The sequence below is a fragment of the Lepidochelys olivacea genome, assembly GCF_965140295.1.
Source record: "Lepidochelys olivacea isolate rLepOli2 genome assembly, chromosome: 2".
Lineage (NCBI taxonomy): Eukaryota > Metazoa > Chordata > Testudines > Cheloniidae > Lepidochelys > Lepidochelys olivacea.
In genome coordinates, this window is record NC_140412.1 from 83424279 (window position 1) to 83442749 (window position 18471).

Consider the following 18471-nt stretch of genomic DNA (forward strand, 5'->3'; position numbering starts at 1 on the left):
GAGAGTTTTTAATGACCTCTAGGAGCCTCTCATTCTAAATTCTACTGCTGTCTCCTTTTGGAAAAAGTTCCCTAGAGCTCTGTGGGGAAGTGTTAGTTGGTAACAATCCCTTTTCTATTTCCTGTTGGCTGTATTGTTTGAGGGAAAGTGGAAGCAGGAAGAACTTTGATCTGCCTCTGAGGTTGGCAGTACCAAGTTGGCTTCTCTTCTCCATGCAGTGGGAAAGTGCCTTTTAAAAACATTTTGAGAAAAGTAGAGCCACAGGATGTGTATACATAGCCTGTGCACAGGTCCTTTTCAAAGGTGTGGGGGAAGGAATTCTCTTCCTTAAGGGACTGGAATGGTGTGGTCTAGACAGACACTGTTCTGCTCCTCTCCTGGTGATATTGGGCCACTGCTAACTCTGACCATAATTTGTTTGTAAAGTGAAAGTCAGAGGGAAGATTACAGTAACTGCCTTCATTATTTATTTTTAAGAAAAGAATCTGACATGCCTCCAACTCTATGTATACAAGACACACAGTAGCATCATTTAAAAATCATGTATCTACGTTACCAGAAGTCAATGAAAATACTGAGGAATCGTAGCTGAGCAAACAAGAAAACGATCTTGAGAGAGATGTAAATAAACCACTGTGTCTATACTAGTTGAATGGTTATGTTATGTGATAAGTAAATTGCCCAGTCATTCATTATTTCTTCCCACTAGCTATATAGTTTATAATTTATGATAATCACAAATGATGCACTTTTTTGTTCATCTTGGCTATAGTTTTGAATGTATCAAAATTGTAAACTAAAACACATATGCTTTTAGTTCTTACTTTGGGATTTAAATTTATTTAAAATGGATTTACATTTATAGATGCATTTTTGAAAATATCTAGTCAGAAGGGCCTTATTAAATTGTATAAACTGAGCAGGATTTGTCAGCCTCTTCTGACAGGAAATATGTTTGTTTAAAGGGTCCCTTTGCCAAACCATTCATTAGCACCAAGGTGCAGTAGCTTCCTGTCATCAGAGCAGCATATTCAAAAACTAAGAGAAGCAGGAAAAGATGACAAACAGCTGATCATAGTAAGTACTTTCCTTTTAATGTTGTCAAATTTGTGTTTCCTAACACTGTATCTTGAAATGTTAACACAACCTTTACAATAAATATTTTTGAATGAGCTGTCCCACCTCTTAAATGTTATGAGCTTGTCTTAAATGTAGTTATCCTTACATAGTGTTATTTCTGTAACTTTTTGTAATCACTAACCATTTCACACTTTCATTGAATTGTTGGCATTGAAAAGTGGTGCTGGACTGATTATTCTGTAATCCATGTTGTTTAAACTGAGTCTTCCAAAATTCGTGGTGTATGGGTTTTTTTTATTTTTTTAAATAGGCAGTATTTGCTTTCTCAAATACAAAGGAGGAGCTTTATTTATGAAGGAAAGTGGGAAAAGAAGAGAAATAAATTTGTCTTTGCATATAAACTAGTCCTTAGTTTATGCAAATTATAGAATCTCACTAGTGGGGATAAGCAAGTATATCTGGCAGATTTTTCTGTGTGAGGTTACATATGAATGCATTACACTTATGTAATGATATATGGATATTTTTTGTAAGGCACTGACTAAAACTAAAGATAGGGAAAGAACTTTTCCACAAATCATTGATGAGCTAGCTTCATCAATAACTGATACAGTGAGAGGCATAAATAAATTGGTAAACTAAAATACAAATAGCTATTTCTACTAAAGGAAAAGTAGAGCAAAAACTATTCAACCAAAGAATTTCAAAATGGTAAGGGAGCAAAAGCACACACATTGTCCTAGTTTGAAGGACCACACAACGCTGCAGCAGAAACAATTAAAAAATTGAACTCATTAAGGCAGACATTATGACTATCCACACTTTTGTAATATTAAAGTCCTTAATCTGCTAAAAATAAAACAGTCTCCAAAATATTAATTGTATACATCTCTTAACATTTGCATTTTAACCCAATCCCTGTTTATCAATGAAGGATATACACCGGACCCTTGGTAGAATGCACATCTATATAGCGCGAATTCACATATAACACGGTCGCGGCCATGGATCCCAAATTTAATCGCAATTCATTTTAATGCGGTACCACGCATGGATCCCAAATCCCGCGTTCTAGCGGGGGTCCGGTGTAGTTGTTATGCCTGTAGTTCACTTTAATCAAATAATAGTATATATGGCACAGTGATTTATAGGCTTATGTCGTATCTGCAAAAACTGACTAAAGCCTTCAATCTAGGTGCACAGAAGATTACACCTCCAAGTTAACTTTTTTTGTAAAATGTTAAACTAGAACCAGATAAAGGTATATGTATAGATAAGATGTCATAGTTTGATGTGTGGTTTTTAAAAATGTTTGTACTTGCATCTGTAGGAAAGCACCTGACTCTTAAAACTTTGCATATACAGTGGTTGAAAGAGTGGCAATTTAAATTTAAAAAAAAATCTTTTTTTGAAGTTCATAATTGTCAGTATTATTTTTTGACCAACTCTATTTCCAGATATTTAGTCTTTACTTTTTAAAGAAATGTGTAAATGAGCTTTTGCTGTATACCATGTGTACAGCCCATTTAAAACTGTTTGCAAACATGTAATATATAGTAATTATCTTGCATATATTGGCTGAAAAACATTTTACATCTCTTAAAATTTCTGGCATGCTGTTAGGAGCAGCAGTTTATTATACTCTTATTTTAAACAAAATAGTTCAAATTGCTGTCCTATCTCAGACCCATTCACTACTTAGTTAAAACATTAAACATCCAATTTTTTAGGAGTTTTGTTCTTATCTGTGGTAAGAAAGTTGTTCCGATCGTGGCTCCTATGGTTTGAGATGTAATCCTCTTGGACATCTGTCTATCCCTATCTCTCTACCCCAGCTCGTCTAACTTACCAAAAAACCCCCTCGTCTTTTGGAGGTGTTCTCTGTTGTAAGATGTTAGGACCTTAAGCCCAACATTAATTACTACTACTTTACTGTAGCCATGATCATGTTAGTATTTTGGCTTTATATTGTGCATTTTTTGCCCCTTTTTTATTCTAACTGTTTGTACAATGCCAGAGTCCTTGGAACTGAGGTATGATATAAATCTTGTCAAATATTCTTATAAATTCTACCATTCTGTTTGGTATTTGGAGGGAATGTTATGGGTAAAACAATTTTCCCCCATATGCAGTTTTATATTATCTGTTAACAAGAATTTAGTCCATAAAATCGCATATTATCTCCTTTGTGTAGTGCATCCGTACTGAATACCTTTTTGTATTACCTGTGAGTATAAAATCTATAACAAGCTCAATTTGTCTGCAAAAGGTATTAAAAATTCTTGCTGTTTGCTTTTAAATGATTTTTTTTTTTTAATATTGAGAGAGGACAATCTTCTAGAACTTGAAGTTGTTCTAATACTCAATACTTGTACTGATTTTCAATCCTTTTTTTTTTTTTTTATGGTGCATGTCATTAGTGTCTGAGCTTGCCTAACCATTAATCCTCGCATCACAACTATTATTCTCATTTTACTGATGTAAAACTGAGACACAGAAAATTACACGGGAAGTCTGGCAGAGCCTAGATCTTCTGAGTGCCTTAACAAGATCATCTTTCCTCTTTTTTATGAAGGTTACAAAACAAAAGCGCAGTGAAAACCTCATTATGTGTGCATGCACACATAGTGAAATATACTTTGGAGGAGGAATATTTTTATGTTAAAAGCCACTGTGATACAGGAGGGCCAGGGAGAAGTGGTAGAGGGGAAATATATAAGCCCTACGCTAAGTAAGGCTTGGTTCCCTGTAGACTAGGGAGGGTTGCTACAGGTTAATTAGGGCCTTAATTGACTATAGGTGCTCTATCAGGAACCTAATAAAACTCCTTACTTCAGGCAGTTGGGAAGAGGAGGAAGGAGAGAGGACTGGAGCTTGGAGGTGTGTTGTAAAATTTGAAAGACCAGAGAACCGAAGTAAGGCGAGACCCTGCCCCAACAGGGGAGGGAGTCTAAGGACCAAAGGTTCCTCACCCAAGGAGGAAGAGGGTAAGAACCCACAGGGGTTGAGAGGGGCTGGGGCTGGGGCTCAGAGTGAGGAGCAAACCCAGACCCCTCTCCCGCTTCCCTCCTCTACCACCTTCCTGGGCCACTAGTAGGGACCTCAGCGGCCCAAGACCAGGGGTAAGGAGTGGCATCTAGGCACCCCTGCCAAGAAAAGTGCAGGACCCACCATACTAACGTTGGCCATCTTGTCATACATTGTGTGAGGGGTGGGATTTCTGCACTGGGAACATAATCCAGGGAGGGTCACTACCACCTTGCCCCAAGATGGAGGATGTGGTTGAAGCACTGGTGCAAGCCACTGCCGCCCAGCAGGAGGCTACCCGGTTCCAGGCAGCTGCCCAACAGGAGGCCGATCACCTGCTGATGACCTAGGCCACCCAAGATCGGGCCATGCTGCAGGAACTAATGAACCAGGTGAAGGCCCTTATGGAGCTGAGCCACGGGTATGATGGGATGTGGACCATACAAGCCAGCAACTTTCTGCAGGAAATGACCCGGGAGGATGTGGAGGCATACCTCCTGGCCTTTGAGAGGACAGCTCTGCAGGAGGCCTGGCCCCAAGACAAGTGGTCAGGCATCCTTGCCCCATTTTTTGTGTGGGGAGGCCCAGAAGGCCTACTATGATATGACTGCAGAGGAGGTAGCAGATTGCCTTCAGTTGAGGGTAGAGATCCTGGCTAGGGCAGGGATAACAACGGCCTTCTGAGCCCAGAGGTTCCATGAATGACAGTACTGCGAAGACCAGACATAGCGTTTACATCCGTTTGACCGAATCCACCTAGCCCAGAAGTGGTTATGTCCAGAGGCTCTCAGCTTGGAGAAAATGATGGAGCTCCTGGTGCTGGACCGCTATAGGAGGGGACTATCCTCAGGCCTCCAAGCCTTGGTAAGCCAGAATGATCCCTCCACCTATGACTACAAGGGTGACCAGTTCGAGAGACAGCTGGCAGCCAGTGAGCTGTTTGAAACCCTGGGAGGTGAAACACAGCATTTCAAGAAATCAGTCCCAACCCCGAGACCTCCAGGAAAGACATGACGGGAAGAACAGGCACCAAGAAGCGGCCTGAGGCCCCCAAAGGAACCTAGGAGTCTGGGGGGAGAGGGCTGAGGAAGCACGTTAGAGTGCTCAAGACAGAGGGCAACTTTCGGGATATGAGATCGCTGTTATGAGGTGTGGGGAATTGGGGCATATAGCAGCCCAGTGCCCCAACAGGGAGGAGTCCATGCAGTGCAATCTGGGGGATCCCGGGGACCAATGTGGCCTAATCAGCCTGGTGGGGGTCACAAAGGCCCCACATCTTTACACCAGACCAGTAAAGATGAACAGCATCCAGACCATAGCTTTGGTGGACTCTGGGAGTGCTGTCACATTGGTCTCAGGGAAATTAGTGGGCCAAAACCAACTGAGCCAGGCCAAGAGCACCGGAGTGACGTGTGTCCACGGCACAGTAAATTTCTACCCCACAATTCCTATATGGATTGAGATCCAGGGAAACACTACTAAGATGACTGCAAGGGTGGTCCGTAAGCCTCCCTACTCAGTCTTAATTGACAGGGACTTTCCTGGGTTTGAGAGCCTACTCTTCCCCACCTCCCCATCAAGTTAGGGGAGGGAAGTAAACCACAAGCAGAGTTCAAGGCGCCTATGGATGGCCCTACCACAATTTTTGCTGGGTTTCCCCCAGAGGTATTTTCACCCCCCGGGAAGTCTCGGAAATCCAGACTGGGAAAGGAGGGCAGGCAAAAGATTAAGAACCAGGATTTTGGTGGCAAACCAAAGAGCTGCCCTGGTTGGAAGGAGGCCCCGTGGAGACCCAGAGATGGCCCCCAGCATGAGCGGAAGCACCCCCAAGAGAAGGAGGGGAGCCCAATCCAATAGAATCAGGCCAGATCGGTCCCACATGCAAATATTTTGGGCAGGACGAAGCTGATGACTCACTATATGTGAACTTGAGGGAGGAGGTAGTAAAGGTGAATGGCGTGCCAGTAGAAGGGAAAACTAAAGGCCCAGGGCCACACTATATAATCAAGCAGGATCTGTTGTACTGGCTAGTACCAATATGGGGTGGGGGGGAGTAGTAGAACAGCTCTTGGTGCCAAGGAAGCACACAAGGGCGGTATTAGAGTTAGCTCATAGTCATCTGTTTGGTGGACGCTTAGGAGCAGACAAGACCCTGGATAGAGTCCTAAGTAGGTTCTACTGGCCATGGGTATGGGCAGAAGTCCAGCGCTATTGCACCTCCTGCCCAGAGAGTCAGTGGCATAGCCCCTGACCTCAGTTAAGGGCCCCACTGGTATCCTTGCCTATAATTGAAGTTCCTTTTGAAAGCATAACAATGGATCTAGTGGGCCCACTAGAAAGAATAGCCTCGGACCACTGAAGCATACTTGTCATCCTGCATTACGCTACACGGTACCCCGAAGCCATTCCTTTAAGAAACCACACGTCCAAGGCACTCGCAAAAGAACTGGTGCAAGTTTTTGCTAGGGTAGGCATCCCTAAGGAGATCCTGACCAAGGGACTCCCTTCATGTCGAGAATAATGAAAGACTTATGTACCCTGCTCCGCATCTGAGCCTTGCGGACCTTAGTCTACCATCCCCAAACAGATGGTCTGGTTGAGCGATTTAACCAAACTCTCAAGAGCATGATCCAAAAGGTGGTGGGCCAAAGTGGAAAAGCCTGGGATACCCTCCTCCCATACCTGATGTTTGCAATATGAGAACTTCCCCAAGTATCTACTGGATTCTCCCCCTTCGAGCTACTGTATGGATGCCACCCATGTGGCATATTAGACATGGCGAAGGAGGAATGAGAGGAACAACCCAACCCATGGAAGAACGTCTTTGCACATGTAGCCTACATGAGAGAACGAATAGCTCAAGTGACCCCCATAGTACGAGAGCATTTGGAGAAAGGACAAGAGGCCCAACGAACCTACTACAATCATTGGGCAAAAACATGGAAATTTCAACCAGGAGAACAGGTGCTGGTTCTGGTACCAATCACAGAAAGTAAGCTCCTGGCCAGTTGGCATGGACCCTATGAGATCATGCAAGCTGTTGGGAAGGTGAATTATAAGGTGAAGCAGCCAGACCGCCGAAGGTCAGAGCAGATATACCACGTCAACTTACTGAAACCCTAGCTTGATCGGGAGATGTACCTGGTTGTCCTGCCGGCTCCATCCTAGGCAGATGGCCCACAAGGGCAGGTAAAGATATCCGCCAAATTAGCCCCCAGAACAATGAACAGAGGTTGTCGATATGATCCAGCGGAACCCAGACGTATTCTCCACACAACCAGGCCATACGACACTGATCCAACACCACATCGTCACCTGTCCCGGAGCAAGGGTGACGATAAAACCATATCGCATACCAGAGGCAAAAAGAGAAGAAATTACGACAGAAGTAAGGAAGACGCTGGAACTTGGGTGATTGAGGAATCACACAGCCAGTGGTCCAGCCCTATTGTCTTGGTCCCCAAGCTTGATGGCAGCCTGAGATTTTGTAATGACTTCCGAAAGTTAAACAAGGTCTCTCAATTCGATGCCTACCCAATACCACGTATTGATGAGCTGGTGGATCAGTTAGGCAAGGCCCGATAATTGACCACCTTGGACTTGACAAAAGGTTACTGGCAGATCCCCCCTGGATGAGGACGCCAAGGAAACAAACGGCTTTCTCTACTCCCGACGTCCGTTTCCAATATACTGTCCTCTCTTTTGGGCTCCATGGGGCCCCCGTGACTTTCTAACAATTGATGGACAGATTACTTCGACCCCATGCCAAGTATGCTGCTGACTATTTAGATGTGGTAATCCATAGCCCTGACTGGGAGACGCACCTGGGAAAAGTGGAAGTGGTACTAGATGCTCTTAGACAGGCTGGCCTCACTGCTAACCCATCCAAATGTGCAATGGTGTTAGCCAAGGCCAGATACCTCGGGTATGTAGTCGGAAGGGGCCTGGTGAAGCCCCAGTGAAACAAAGTGAAGGCAATACAGGAATGGCCCTGCCTGATCCGCAAGAAGCAAGTCGGCACATTCTTAGGGATAGTGGGGTACTATTGCTGGTTCATCCCTCACTTCGCCACAAAGGCAGCGCCTCTGACGGACCTGATAAGAGCTTGGAGCCCGGAGATAGTTAAGTGGACCGAAGCAGCAGAAGAAGCTTTCACAGACCTAAGGACAGCCCTCTGCAGCCATCCAGTGCTCATAGCCCCAGATTTCAAAAAGGAATTCATCCTACAAACAGATGCCTCGGAGGTAGGACTAGGGGCCATCCTTTCACAGATGGCGGGGGATGAGGAGCACTCAATCCTTTACCTTCGCTGAAAGCTCCTGCCCAGGGAGCAATGGTACGCCATAGTAGAAAAGGAATGCCTAGCAGTTAAATGGACCACAGAAATTCTATGATACTATCCGCTTGGGTGGCGGTTCACCCTTGTGACAGACCACACCCCACTCCAATGGATGCACACAAACAAGGAGAGGAATGCATGAGTGACTAGATGGCTTCTATCCTGACAAACTTTCCACTTCTGGATACAGCATAGAGCTGGAAGCCAACATGGCAACGTGGACAGCCTGTCCTGACAACATGTCTCTTGTCTCAAGTAGTCCAACCCTGTGGTGTCGGGGGGGGGGGCAGAATATGTGGTACAGGAGGGCCAGGGAGCAGTGGTAGAGGGGAAATATATAAGTCCTAGGCTAATTAAGGTGTGGTTCCCTGTAGACTAGGAAGGGTTGCTACAGGTTAATTGGAGCACCTGTAGTCAATCAAGGCCCTGTCAGGAATCTAATAAACCCCCCTGCTTCAGGCAGTCAGGGGGGAGGAGGAGGAAGGAGAGAGGACTGGAGCTTGGAGGTGTGTTGTAAGATTTGAAAGACCAAAGAACCAAAGTAAGGGATACTCCCTCTCCCAGCATCTAAGGACCGAAGGTTCCCCACCAAGGAGGAAGAGGGTAAGAACCCGCAGGGGTTGAGAGGTGCTGGGCCTCAAAGTGAGGAGCAAACCCAGACTCCTCCCCTGTGTCCCTCCTCTACCACCTTCCTGGGCCACTAGCGGGGACCTCGGCAGCCCAAAAGCAGGGGTAAGGAGTGGCGTCTTAGCACCCCTGCCAAGAAAAGTGCAGGATCCACCATACTAACATCAGCCGTCTTGCCACAGCCACTTACAAACATTAAATCCTTGTAGCAACTTTCAGGTCAGTATGATCTCTGTTTTACAGACCATGGAAAGTGAGGTAGCAAGATTCAGTGACTTGCTGAAGGTTGTATAGTCTATCAAAGATTGGGTTAGAATTTAAGTCCCTGATTATTGTTGTGTTCAGACTAATATAACAATCCAGTCTGAGATATTATGAACTATGATATAGGAAGACCGACCTTAAATAACTTCTAAAATCTTACATATTCAGTGGACATGTTGTTGGTTAAATGAGCTCCCACATTTATGCAAAATTAAGTTGTTTCTTTTTATTAAATTTAAGATGAGTAGAAATGTTCCATCCCCTGCCTTAGAAAATTTTAAACAAATACTCCCTTGCTGTATTTGCATCCTAGATTTTTAATGGAGTTCAAAAAAAGAATTAGGTAGGTTCATGAAGGATAAGTCCATCAGTGGTTATTAGCCAAGATGGTCATGGATGGAACCCCATGCTCTGAGTATCCCTAGCATCTGATTGCCAGAAGCTGGGAGTGGATGACACAGGATAGATCACTGCATGATTGCCTGTTCTGTATGTTTCCTCTGAAGCATCTGGAAGATAGGATACTGGGCTAGATGGACCATTGGTCTGACACGCTATGGCCATTCTAAATGCAAGTACATGAGAACCTGAAAATAAAATTGATGTCCAGTTAATTCTTTTTCCATGTTGACAGGACTGCAAAATTTTAAAAAAAGCTCCCTATGCTGTTTAGTCTTCAATTTTATTAAAATTAGGTGTTTTTGTGATATAAGGAAATTTGCTTTTAAGATTTTTATATTGACATCTCTTCAAGGGGAGAGACTATTTATTCTGAGTATCACTAATTTAAAAAAAAACCTATATTCTGAATTTACGAAATAGCATTTCACAGCAAACACTGTTCTCAGTGATGTGCAGGACATAGAGGATGACAAGGTAGTGATAAATTGGATAATTCACCTTAATTTTAAAATGTCTCCTAACTTTTATCAGAGAGACGAGGTAGGTGAGGTAATATCTTTTAATGGGCCAATTTCCGTTGGTGGAAGGTACAAGCTGCTGAAATACACAGGGTGGTTTTTCAGGCCTGGGGAAAGAAATTGTAAATAATGCTGCTAGACACTAAAAAACATGGATTCAACAGGGACACTGGTTTCATGGCTTATTACAACCATCTGTAACGCACCTGCCTGCTAACCCGTAATGGCCCACTTCAAACTCCTTTTACATAACAATCTAACCCTTATTATCCACCCCATTTCAAATTACCTCCTATAACATGTTACCCCTTATGCTTAACTATCTGTCCCATTTTTAGCTCAGGCCTGGTCTACACAAGCCTCTGTGCATCAATCTAGTTGTGCATGTATCTATACTTAAATTTGTTTCCCACCAATGTAAACTCTCCTCAATGCCAGCATAGTAACACCACCTCCCCAAGCAGCACTGAGCCATGGTCGATGTGTTTGAGGTTGACGCAGCGCAAACGTAGATACTGTGCTACCTGTGTCAAATCTAACAGTCCTCCAGCAGCTATCCCACAATGCCTGACACTGACTGCTCGGGTCACAGTTGTGAACTCCTGTCCTGGGGTCTTGGAGACCAGAAGGCTCACTGACCCCACGCCCCAAGTCCTGCAAATTTTTGAAATGCCATTTCCTGATTGTCCAACTTGGCGAGAACACCTAGCAGCTCTCCATTCTTGTGTGCAACTGCCTAGCTGGCCATGTTGGCTGCATGCTCCAGACAAACTGCAGCCTGGAGTAGACAGGAGATATTGGATTTCCTGGGCCTGTGGGGAGAAGAGGCTGTGAAAGCACAGCTATAGATCAGCCATAGAAATGTGGACATCTGCAGATTTCACAGGTGATTCAGGAGAAGAGGTACAACAGGGATCAGCAGCAGCACTGTGTGAAAGCGAAGGAACTGTGGCAGGCATAGCAGAAGGCCTGGGAGGCAAACAATCTGATGCCGAGCTGCAGACCTGCCACTTTTTACAAAGAGCTGCATGCCATACTTGGTGGAGACCCAACCACCACCGTGGATATCTCCAAGGATCCTGAGGCACAGGCCCCGGGCATGAACAGCAAGGATGAGGGGAAGGTGGAGGAGAATGGAGGACATGCAACTGAGGGGTCCAACTATGCCATGAGCTTTTTGGGACTCCAGCACAGCTCAGTCAATTTCAGGAGTTGAGCACATGCAAGCCCAATGCAGAGGAAAGAACCTTGGGTAAGTGTGTCCATTTATTTTCCATTACAGTTATGGTGCTCCTAGCTTAACAGGACACAACTATTGATTTTCATTAATTTACTTGTACTAGAAGAAGTATTGGTACAACAAAGAAAAGTAGAGTTTATATGCTTTTCATTCCACTGTAGAGTTAGGTAGGGGGGCTGCGCAGAGCAGTTTGTTTATATTCACAGAGATGTCCCTTGAATCCTCTTGAGAGCTCTCAATGAAATTTTCCTGGAGGTGCTCAGCAATCCTCTCCCAAAGTTTTTTAGGGATGGCAGCCTTATTTACTTTATTTACTTCATGGTAGGATAGTTTCCCACACCAGTCGGCAACAATCTTGGCAGTCTCCATTGCAGTAAACAAGCTAGCGGTGGACAACTCCAGGTGGCTTCGGGTTGCCAACAGCAGCTGTGCTCTTTGTGCCTTTGTGTTACCCTCAGGAGTGAGATCTGCTGAAATCACCACTGCCTGTGGAAAATGGTGCCAATTTTCAGTGCCATTGCCCATCACACGTAGTTTCATGCAACTGAGCAATCCCTTCTTCATTTCTCTCACCCTTGGCAGGCCATACACACCATGGCTGGAGCTGAGAATGGTATTGTGCACAAGCTCTCTGAAGCAAAAGTGTCAGTAAGCATGTATTGCTTAAAACTTTCGGGGAGCAAGGGAAGGGAGTTCTGAATTTTAACTTTGCTTTCCATTGTGAGTATACTGACAATGGTACCTCTGTTTTGTCTGTAGCTGCTGCCATTGCAGCCTTGAGAGGTTCCTCCTCCACACCTGCATAATGCTTGAGCCAGATAAGGAAGAGAAAGAGAATTTGGGATGATGTGTTCAGCAAGATCATGCAAGCCAGTGCTGCATCAGATCATGAACAGAGGGCCTGGAGGATGAGTATGGCAGACTGTCTGTAGCAGGGATCTCAAACTCAAATCACCATGAGGGCCACATGAGGATTCGTACATTGGCCCGAGGGCTGAATCACTGAAATCTTTTCATACAACGGTACAAAAGTATAGTCAAAAATGGGGGAAAAAAAAGTAATATGCTATTAAAAGTCAATTTATTAACTTTTTAAAAACTGTAATCCAAAAAGTCAGTGCTAATTTTGACCGTCATTTCATTTTTGGCCACTTAGCTGGCAGCGTTTTGCATCAATATTTGGTTTTGTCTCAGTCCTATCAAACCTGTCTCAGTGTTGCTTTCAGATGTTAATCAGTGAGCCTTGACCTTAACACAGATTTGTTAATCTTCATGGAACAGGAAAAACTGTTCATACATATATGATATATTTACTTCCAAACATTGCCATTATCCTTGCGGAAGCAGAGAATAACATGGGAAATCTTTCTTGCGAAAGAAACAGGTAGAATTCTGGAATTCCAACATCTGTATACTTCTGCTTCAAAATGGTATCACACTGAAGCTCCACTAACTCCATCTGCATTTCCTCTGCAACATTATCCATTTCCACAGCAAAGGGTGTGGGAAAAAAGTTGAAAATGTGGTTCAAGTGTCTTGAAATCTTTAAACTGCACATCAAACTGTTCGTGTAAGCTAGAAATGATATCTGCATATGCTTCCAAGGATTTGGGTTCAACTTTTCCTAAGGAAAATTCAGACTTTGACTTTGAAGGACTTAACACAGACGTATGACAGTGTTATCACCTGTTTTCTACCCTGAAGCTTCAAGTTCAGTGCATTCAGGTGATAAGTTACATCTGTTAGAAAAGTAAGGTTGCAGATAAAAGTGGAATCAGCAAGCTGTGGAACCTCCTTGTTTTTCATTTTCGTGAAGGAATCCATCTCCTCTCTAAGTGTAAAAAAACACTTCAAAACATTTCCACGATTCAGCCATCTAACTTGAGTGTGATACAGAAGTGCCCCATATTCGCTGTCCATACTTGCTAAAAAAGAAGTGAACTGTCTGTGATTCAGCCCTCGTGCATGTATAAAATTAATGGTTTTGACAACTACATCCATAACTTCCTTCATTTGTAGACTTTCACTACGCAGGGCTTCTTGGTGCAAAATGCAATGTATACTGGTGAAGCTAATTCCTGGTATATTGAGGCTGTTCAGTTTTGGTCTTCAATAATCCAACCACACCAATGTTTTCAGAGCACCTAGATGGTGCACCGACCATAGCCAAAGATACGAGTTTGTTCCATGGCAGCACAGCTCTTTCAGTGCACTCTTCCAGTCCTTGAAATATGTCACGTCCCATTGTGGTACCCTTCAGTGGCATTAAGTCTAGCAATTCTTCAGTTATATTCCAATTGCAATCCACACCTCTAATGAACACCGCACAGTGTGCGGTATCTGATACATCTGTACTCTCATCAAGAGCAATTGACAATGCTTCAAAGTCTTTTTTGCCATTTTGAATCAATTATTTTTGCACATTATCTGCTAAATCAGTTATCCTGCAGGCAACTGTACTGGCAGACAACCTTATGCCTTCAAAATCTTTCTACCTATCGGGACATAAAATTTCGCTGGCCTTCGCAAGACATTCTTTTATGAATAAGCCTTCTGTAAAAGGTCACGATGATTTAGCTATCATTTCACGTATTACAAAACTTGCTCTTATTGAATCTTCATTAGACTTGTTAATCTCCAAAAAGAAATTTCTTTGCTTAGCAAATGCTGCTTTAAGTTGCCGAACTTTTTCCTCTCGGATTTTTCCAGTGAATGCATCATATTTTTCATGGTGCATTGTGTCGTAGTGCTGACGCACATTATACTCCTTGGGAACAGCAATCATTTGCTGACAAATAAGGCATTGAATTTTTATCTTTTACCTCTGTGGAAAAAATATAAATTCTCCCATTTGTCTTGGAAAACTCTCTTCTTCCATGAGTGTTCTTTTTTTCGACTAAGTTATTTCCAAGCGGTTTTAATAAAATATATACACTCTCAGTAATGCACCTCACTCAAAGGACAAAACCCTCACTTAGTTTTAGAATTACTTCTGTTTAAGCCCCGCCCTCATTCCATCCCCTTCCACAAATCCCCGCCTCTTCTCCCCGCCTCCCCTGAGTGCATGGCTTCCCGCTCCTCCCCTCTTCCCCTGGAAAGTGCTAAGCACCGCCAAACAATTCGGTGGTAGGAAGAACCTGGAGGTAGGCAGAGGAGCGGGGAGGGGCCGGGGTGAGGGGAGCATAGCGGCCACAGGAAGTAACTGGGGGCGGGGGAATAGCGGGGAGCTTGGCGGGCTGCAACAAAGAACTCCACGGGCCGCATGTTTGAGACCCCTGGCCTATAGAGAAGGAGAGACCAGACAGGCGCCAGGCCCAGAAGTCCCAGGGAGATGCCCAAAGATTTAATGGGGCTTTTTGGGCCACAAACACAGATGCAGCACGCTCTTGTGGATCTATAGGCTCAACAATCCTGAGGTTGCTTCCCTTTGCAGTCTGTGGAGAAATGCAATGTAGCACCTGCCTACCTGCCCTCTCTACGTTCCATGTGGCATCAGGGGCCACATCAGTAATTCTACCACTCCCCACCGGGGGCCATTAAGGACAACCACACCTTCACATACGCTGACCTGTGAGAGGCACAGTTGATGTTTATATTGCTAAAATGGACATGAATGTTCCTTCCCCTTCATTAAGCTCTGTTCCATAAACTTCTTATGGTTTTAATGTATTTGCTTTTAACTTGCACAGGATTTTTTGGAAGTGTTTTTGTTACTCTTTGTTTGGAAAATAATTCGTCATTAGTTCCCAGAAAATGCTGCAAAATGGCTGGTGATACTGAAAGCACCCACCTTCTCATGATTGTATGCGTTTACACAACTAATAAGATCAGTGATAAACAGTGTAATAATCATAAATGTACAGCAAGCACCACAAAACTAGTAGGCATCTGTGTCACATTCATCGATGTGCACCACGCAATTCCTAACAGCCCCCAGACTGCAGGGCCAGGTAGAACACATCACAGTGCATTACTGTGGCTTGCTGTTAAAGTGCTCTTTCAAAACCTCCATATAGCTCCACATTAAGCTCGTCTGATAGCTCTGGTGTCTGACTGTTGAAACTCAGCCAAAAGCTGCAACACCTGTGCTGTCCACTCCAGGGGAAACTTTTTCCTCTTTGCTTCACAGATGGACACAGCAGGTGGCTAGAGCCATTTGGATATTTTTCTTACTGAGATCCAGACTTGTGAGTAAACAATGCCAGCCCCCCGTCAATCTACCAAAAGAACATTCAGTTGTCATCCTGCATCTGCTGAGCCACCGGTAATTGAATCTTCCCTTTGTGCTGTTGGAGTGGCCAGTGTACATCTTCATGAGCCAGAGGAGCAAGGGGTAGGCTGGGTCCCCAGGATCAGTACTGGCATTTCAACATCACTGTTCATAGTAGCAAAGTACAAACTATTCAAGTTTATACACTAAAATATGTTTCATTTTCCTTCTTATTTTTTCATTACACTTCCTTATAATTTCCCATTTAACTGTTTTGTGACATAGGTACTTCATGAGAGAGGTGAAATGCTTCGGCCTCAAAAAATTCACAGGTTTAATTGATGAAAGTGAAGATGCTATCCATAATGAAGTTGATTAAAAACCAATGGGCTTGAAGCAGTGAAGTATAAAACTAAAGAAAACAGTTACTGGTTAATTTTAATTACTGGCTCTTACATTACATTATAAACCTTCATGCTCCATCAAGTTTATATTCCTATCGTTTACAGAATCAATCTTTGACAAATAAGAAAAAATCAATATTGTAAATACTATCCATGCAGCATAATGTTCAAACTTAGACTTAGCACCTTTTTTATTTTACATGTTTGTTGCTACCGTTTATAATGACCAATGAAATCAGCTTTTCATAATAGGAAATGGCCCCATATTTTTACTTTTTTTTTTTTTTTTTTTTTAAATTCTTAGAAGGTAAACTCTCTAGAAAAAGATTACTTTTTTTTCTTTTTACTTTAAAAAGGACATGTTGAGCTGCCATATGTATTGCCTGAAGCCGCAGAAGCTTCTGGGAGGAAGTTGGTGGGCAGGCTTTCCTACTTGTCAAGGCATGACCCAATCAAAAAGGAGATGTACAGATTTTAAAAGAAGAATTTTATTCTGTGGAATTTAGTAAAATGATTGGGAAAACATGACTCCAAATTTCATAAATTGTTACTGCTTCAGTCAGAGGGCTAAAGTTTTGGTGTTGTGCTTTTTGTTTTTTTTTTTAATTCTTTGTGAAGAGCCCAAGAAGAAATATTTTCTTCTCTGGACCTTCTTCCTGCTTTTCTCCATTTTTCTCCCTGTTCCTTACAGCCTGCATGTTTTCTGGCTGTTTCTGCTCTCTGAGCAAAGTATTGCTCTATCTGCCTGGAGCAGCTGTACCAAGGGTAATCAAGAGGGGAAGTGCTTCACCCTACGCCTAAGACAAGGGGCCCCTACCATCTCCTATAAAGGCACCAAATGCCTATTTTGCAGGCGGAGCTCCTTAACTCACAAATGGAGGATAAGGCAGAGATGCACCTTTTCAGAGAAGAGAAATTGGTAAGACATTTTTATATGTCCAATATCTAGAGAGAATTATTAAAGCCTTTCTAGTTGTGAAGACAGCCTTGATGTAATGTGATGGCTGGTTGTCTTGAAATTACAAAGGGACTGAAACAGTGGGTTTCAGAAGTATAAACTTCTCACATTCTTCCAAATGAGGTTTGCCTGACTTAGGGTCTTTATCCCCTTTGCAGTTGTATGAATGCAATTTGCATCAAGTCAGTGTAGGTTTGCAGGTGCCTAGAAGAATGACTTTAGATCAGGTAACCCAATTTCTGCTGCGGCTTTGTCTTGAACCACGTTGCTCTGTCAGATTGCTGAGAACTAATCTTCATGCTCCCTGTGACTGGCTCTCTCCTAAGTCTCAACAGCTCATGCTTCACTTCACCCAACAGAGGCTTTTGGAGAAGACTAAAGGGACACTGTCAATTTAAGGAATGAGTTAAAGGGATAATGTCAGGTAAAATTTTTAAACTAATTTCAGAAACCTTTGTTTTGAAAATTTTTTAAAAAAAATCTTTTGAAATGTTTTAAAAATGGAATTTCTTCTCTTCTGCTGATGTTTGAGTGTATTTCAGGGGGGCAGACTAGGCAATCTTAAGAATAATAAAACAATGTTAAGGCACTCACCTATCTTTCTTAGCTCTGGACACATGCCTCCTTCCCTGCTGTTTCAGCAATAACATTGGTCAGCATTATGCCTCAACGTCCAAATTCCTCCCTGTAACCTATTGAAAAGTGCCAGGATGACTCTCGTATTGCCCACAAGGTCCATGCACAGATCTGGGAGAAAAAAGGATCGGTTTCTTCCAGGTCTCAAGGTTTCAGTCACTCCTCAGCTTTGTGTAGGAGTTGAGTGGTGGATGCTCACCAACCAGCTCTGCCAGTCTGTCCTGGGGAAAGGAGACACCATCCTGTTCCAAAACCAGAAACTGTAGCAACTCTGCGGCTGTTACTGGCAAACTCCGTATTTGGAGGGAAGAGCGGGTATGTGAGTTCCCTTCAGAGCACTGCATTAGAGTAATGTCATGCTAGTGCATGGGAATAGGAAGTACTGCTGAGTAACAGAAGTGAAAGAGTTTTATGTGCAAGGTTCTCTCAAATGTGTAAATAAACTGAAAACCATTTTTCCTGTCACTTTCAGTAATAGTAGTTTGTTTTTCTTATTATGCTATTGTCAGATAGGCAGTTCTCTCCCCTGCTGTTGTGTGAGACGCATGCAACCAAGGAAAACTATACATAGGAAATGGCCTATTCACGACATGCAGTCAAATGCTTAAAAAAAGGAAGAATTTTTTTTTGCTCTATTCTTTCATTTGTAGTAATGTTAGGTGATAACTTGTAATAATAGGTTAAAAATAATTGGCAGATTTATTGTCTCTCAAATAGATTTAATTCCTACTGCTGTATTGCTCCTTCTGATTTTATCCTGCACATC

At 43.2% G+C, this 18471-nt stretch overlaps 1 protein-coding gene across 6 annotated transcripts in view; it reads left to right on the plus strand.

Annotated features, from left to right (window-relative positions):
- The window catches only part of ESCO1 (establishment of sister chromatid cohesion N-acetyltransferase 1), a 65816-nt gene that overhangs the window by 12154 nt on the left and 35191 nt on the right, over positions 1-18471 (plus strand). For 4 of the 6 annotated variants that reach the window (XR_014710133.1, XM_084618482.1, XM_084618479.1 and 1 more), the window contains 2 exons: positions 966-1077; positions 16965-17030. Coding sequence is in view for 4 of the 6 variants with exons in the window: in XM_084618482.1 (XP_084474608.1) it covers positions 966-1077; positions 16965-17030 (178 nt within the window). In the remaining 2 variants the exon portion in view is untranslated. The remainder of the gene's footprint in view (positions 1-965; positions 1078-16964; positions 17031-18471) is intronic. The other 2 variants (XR_014710134.1, XM_084618481.1) reach the window with 1 other exon arrangement.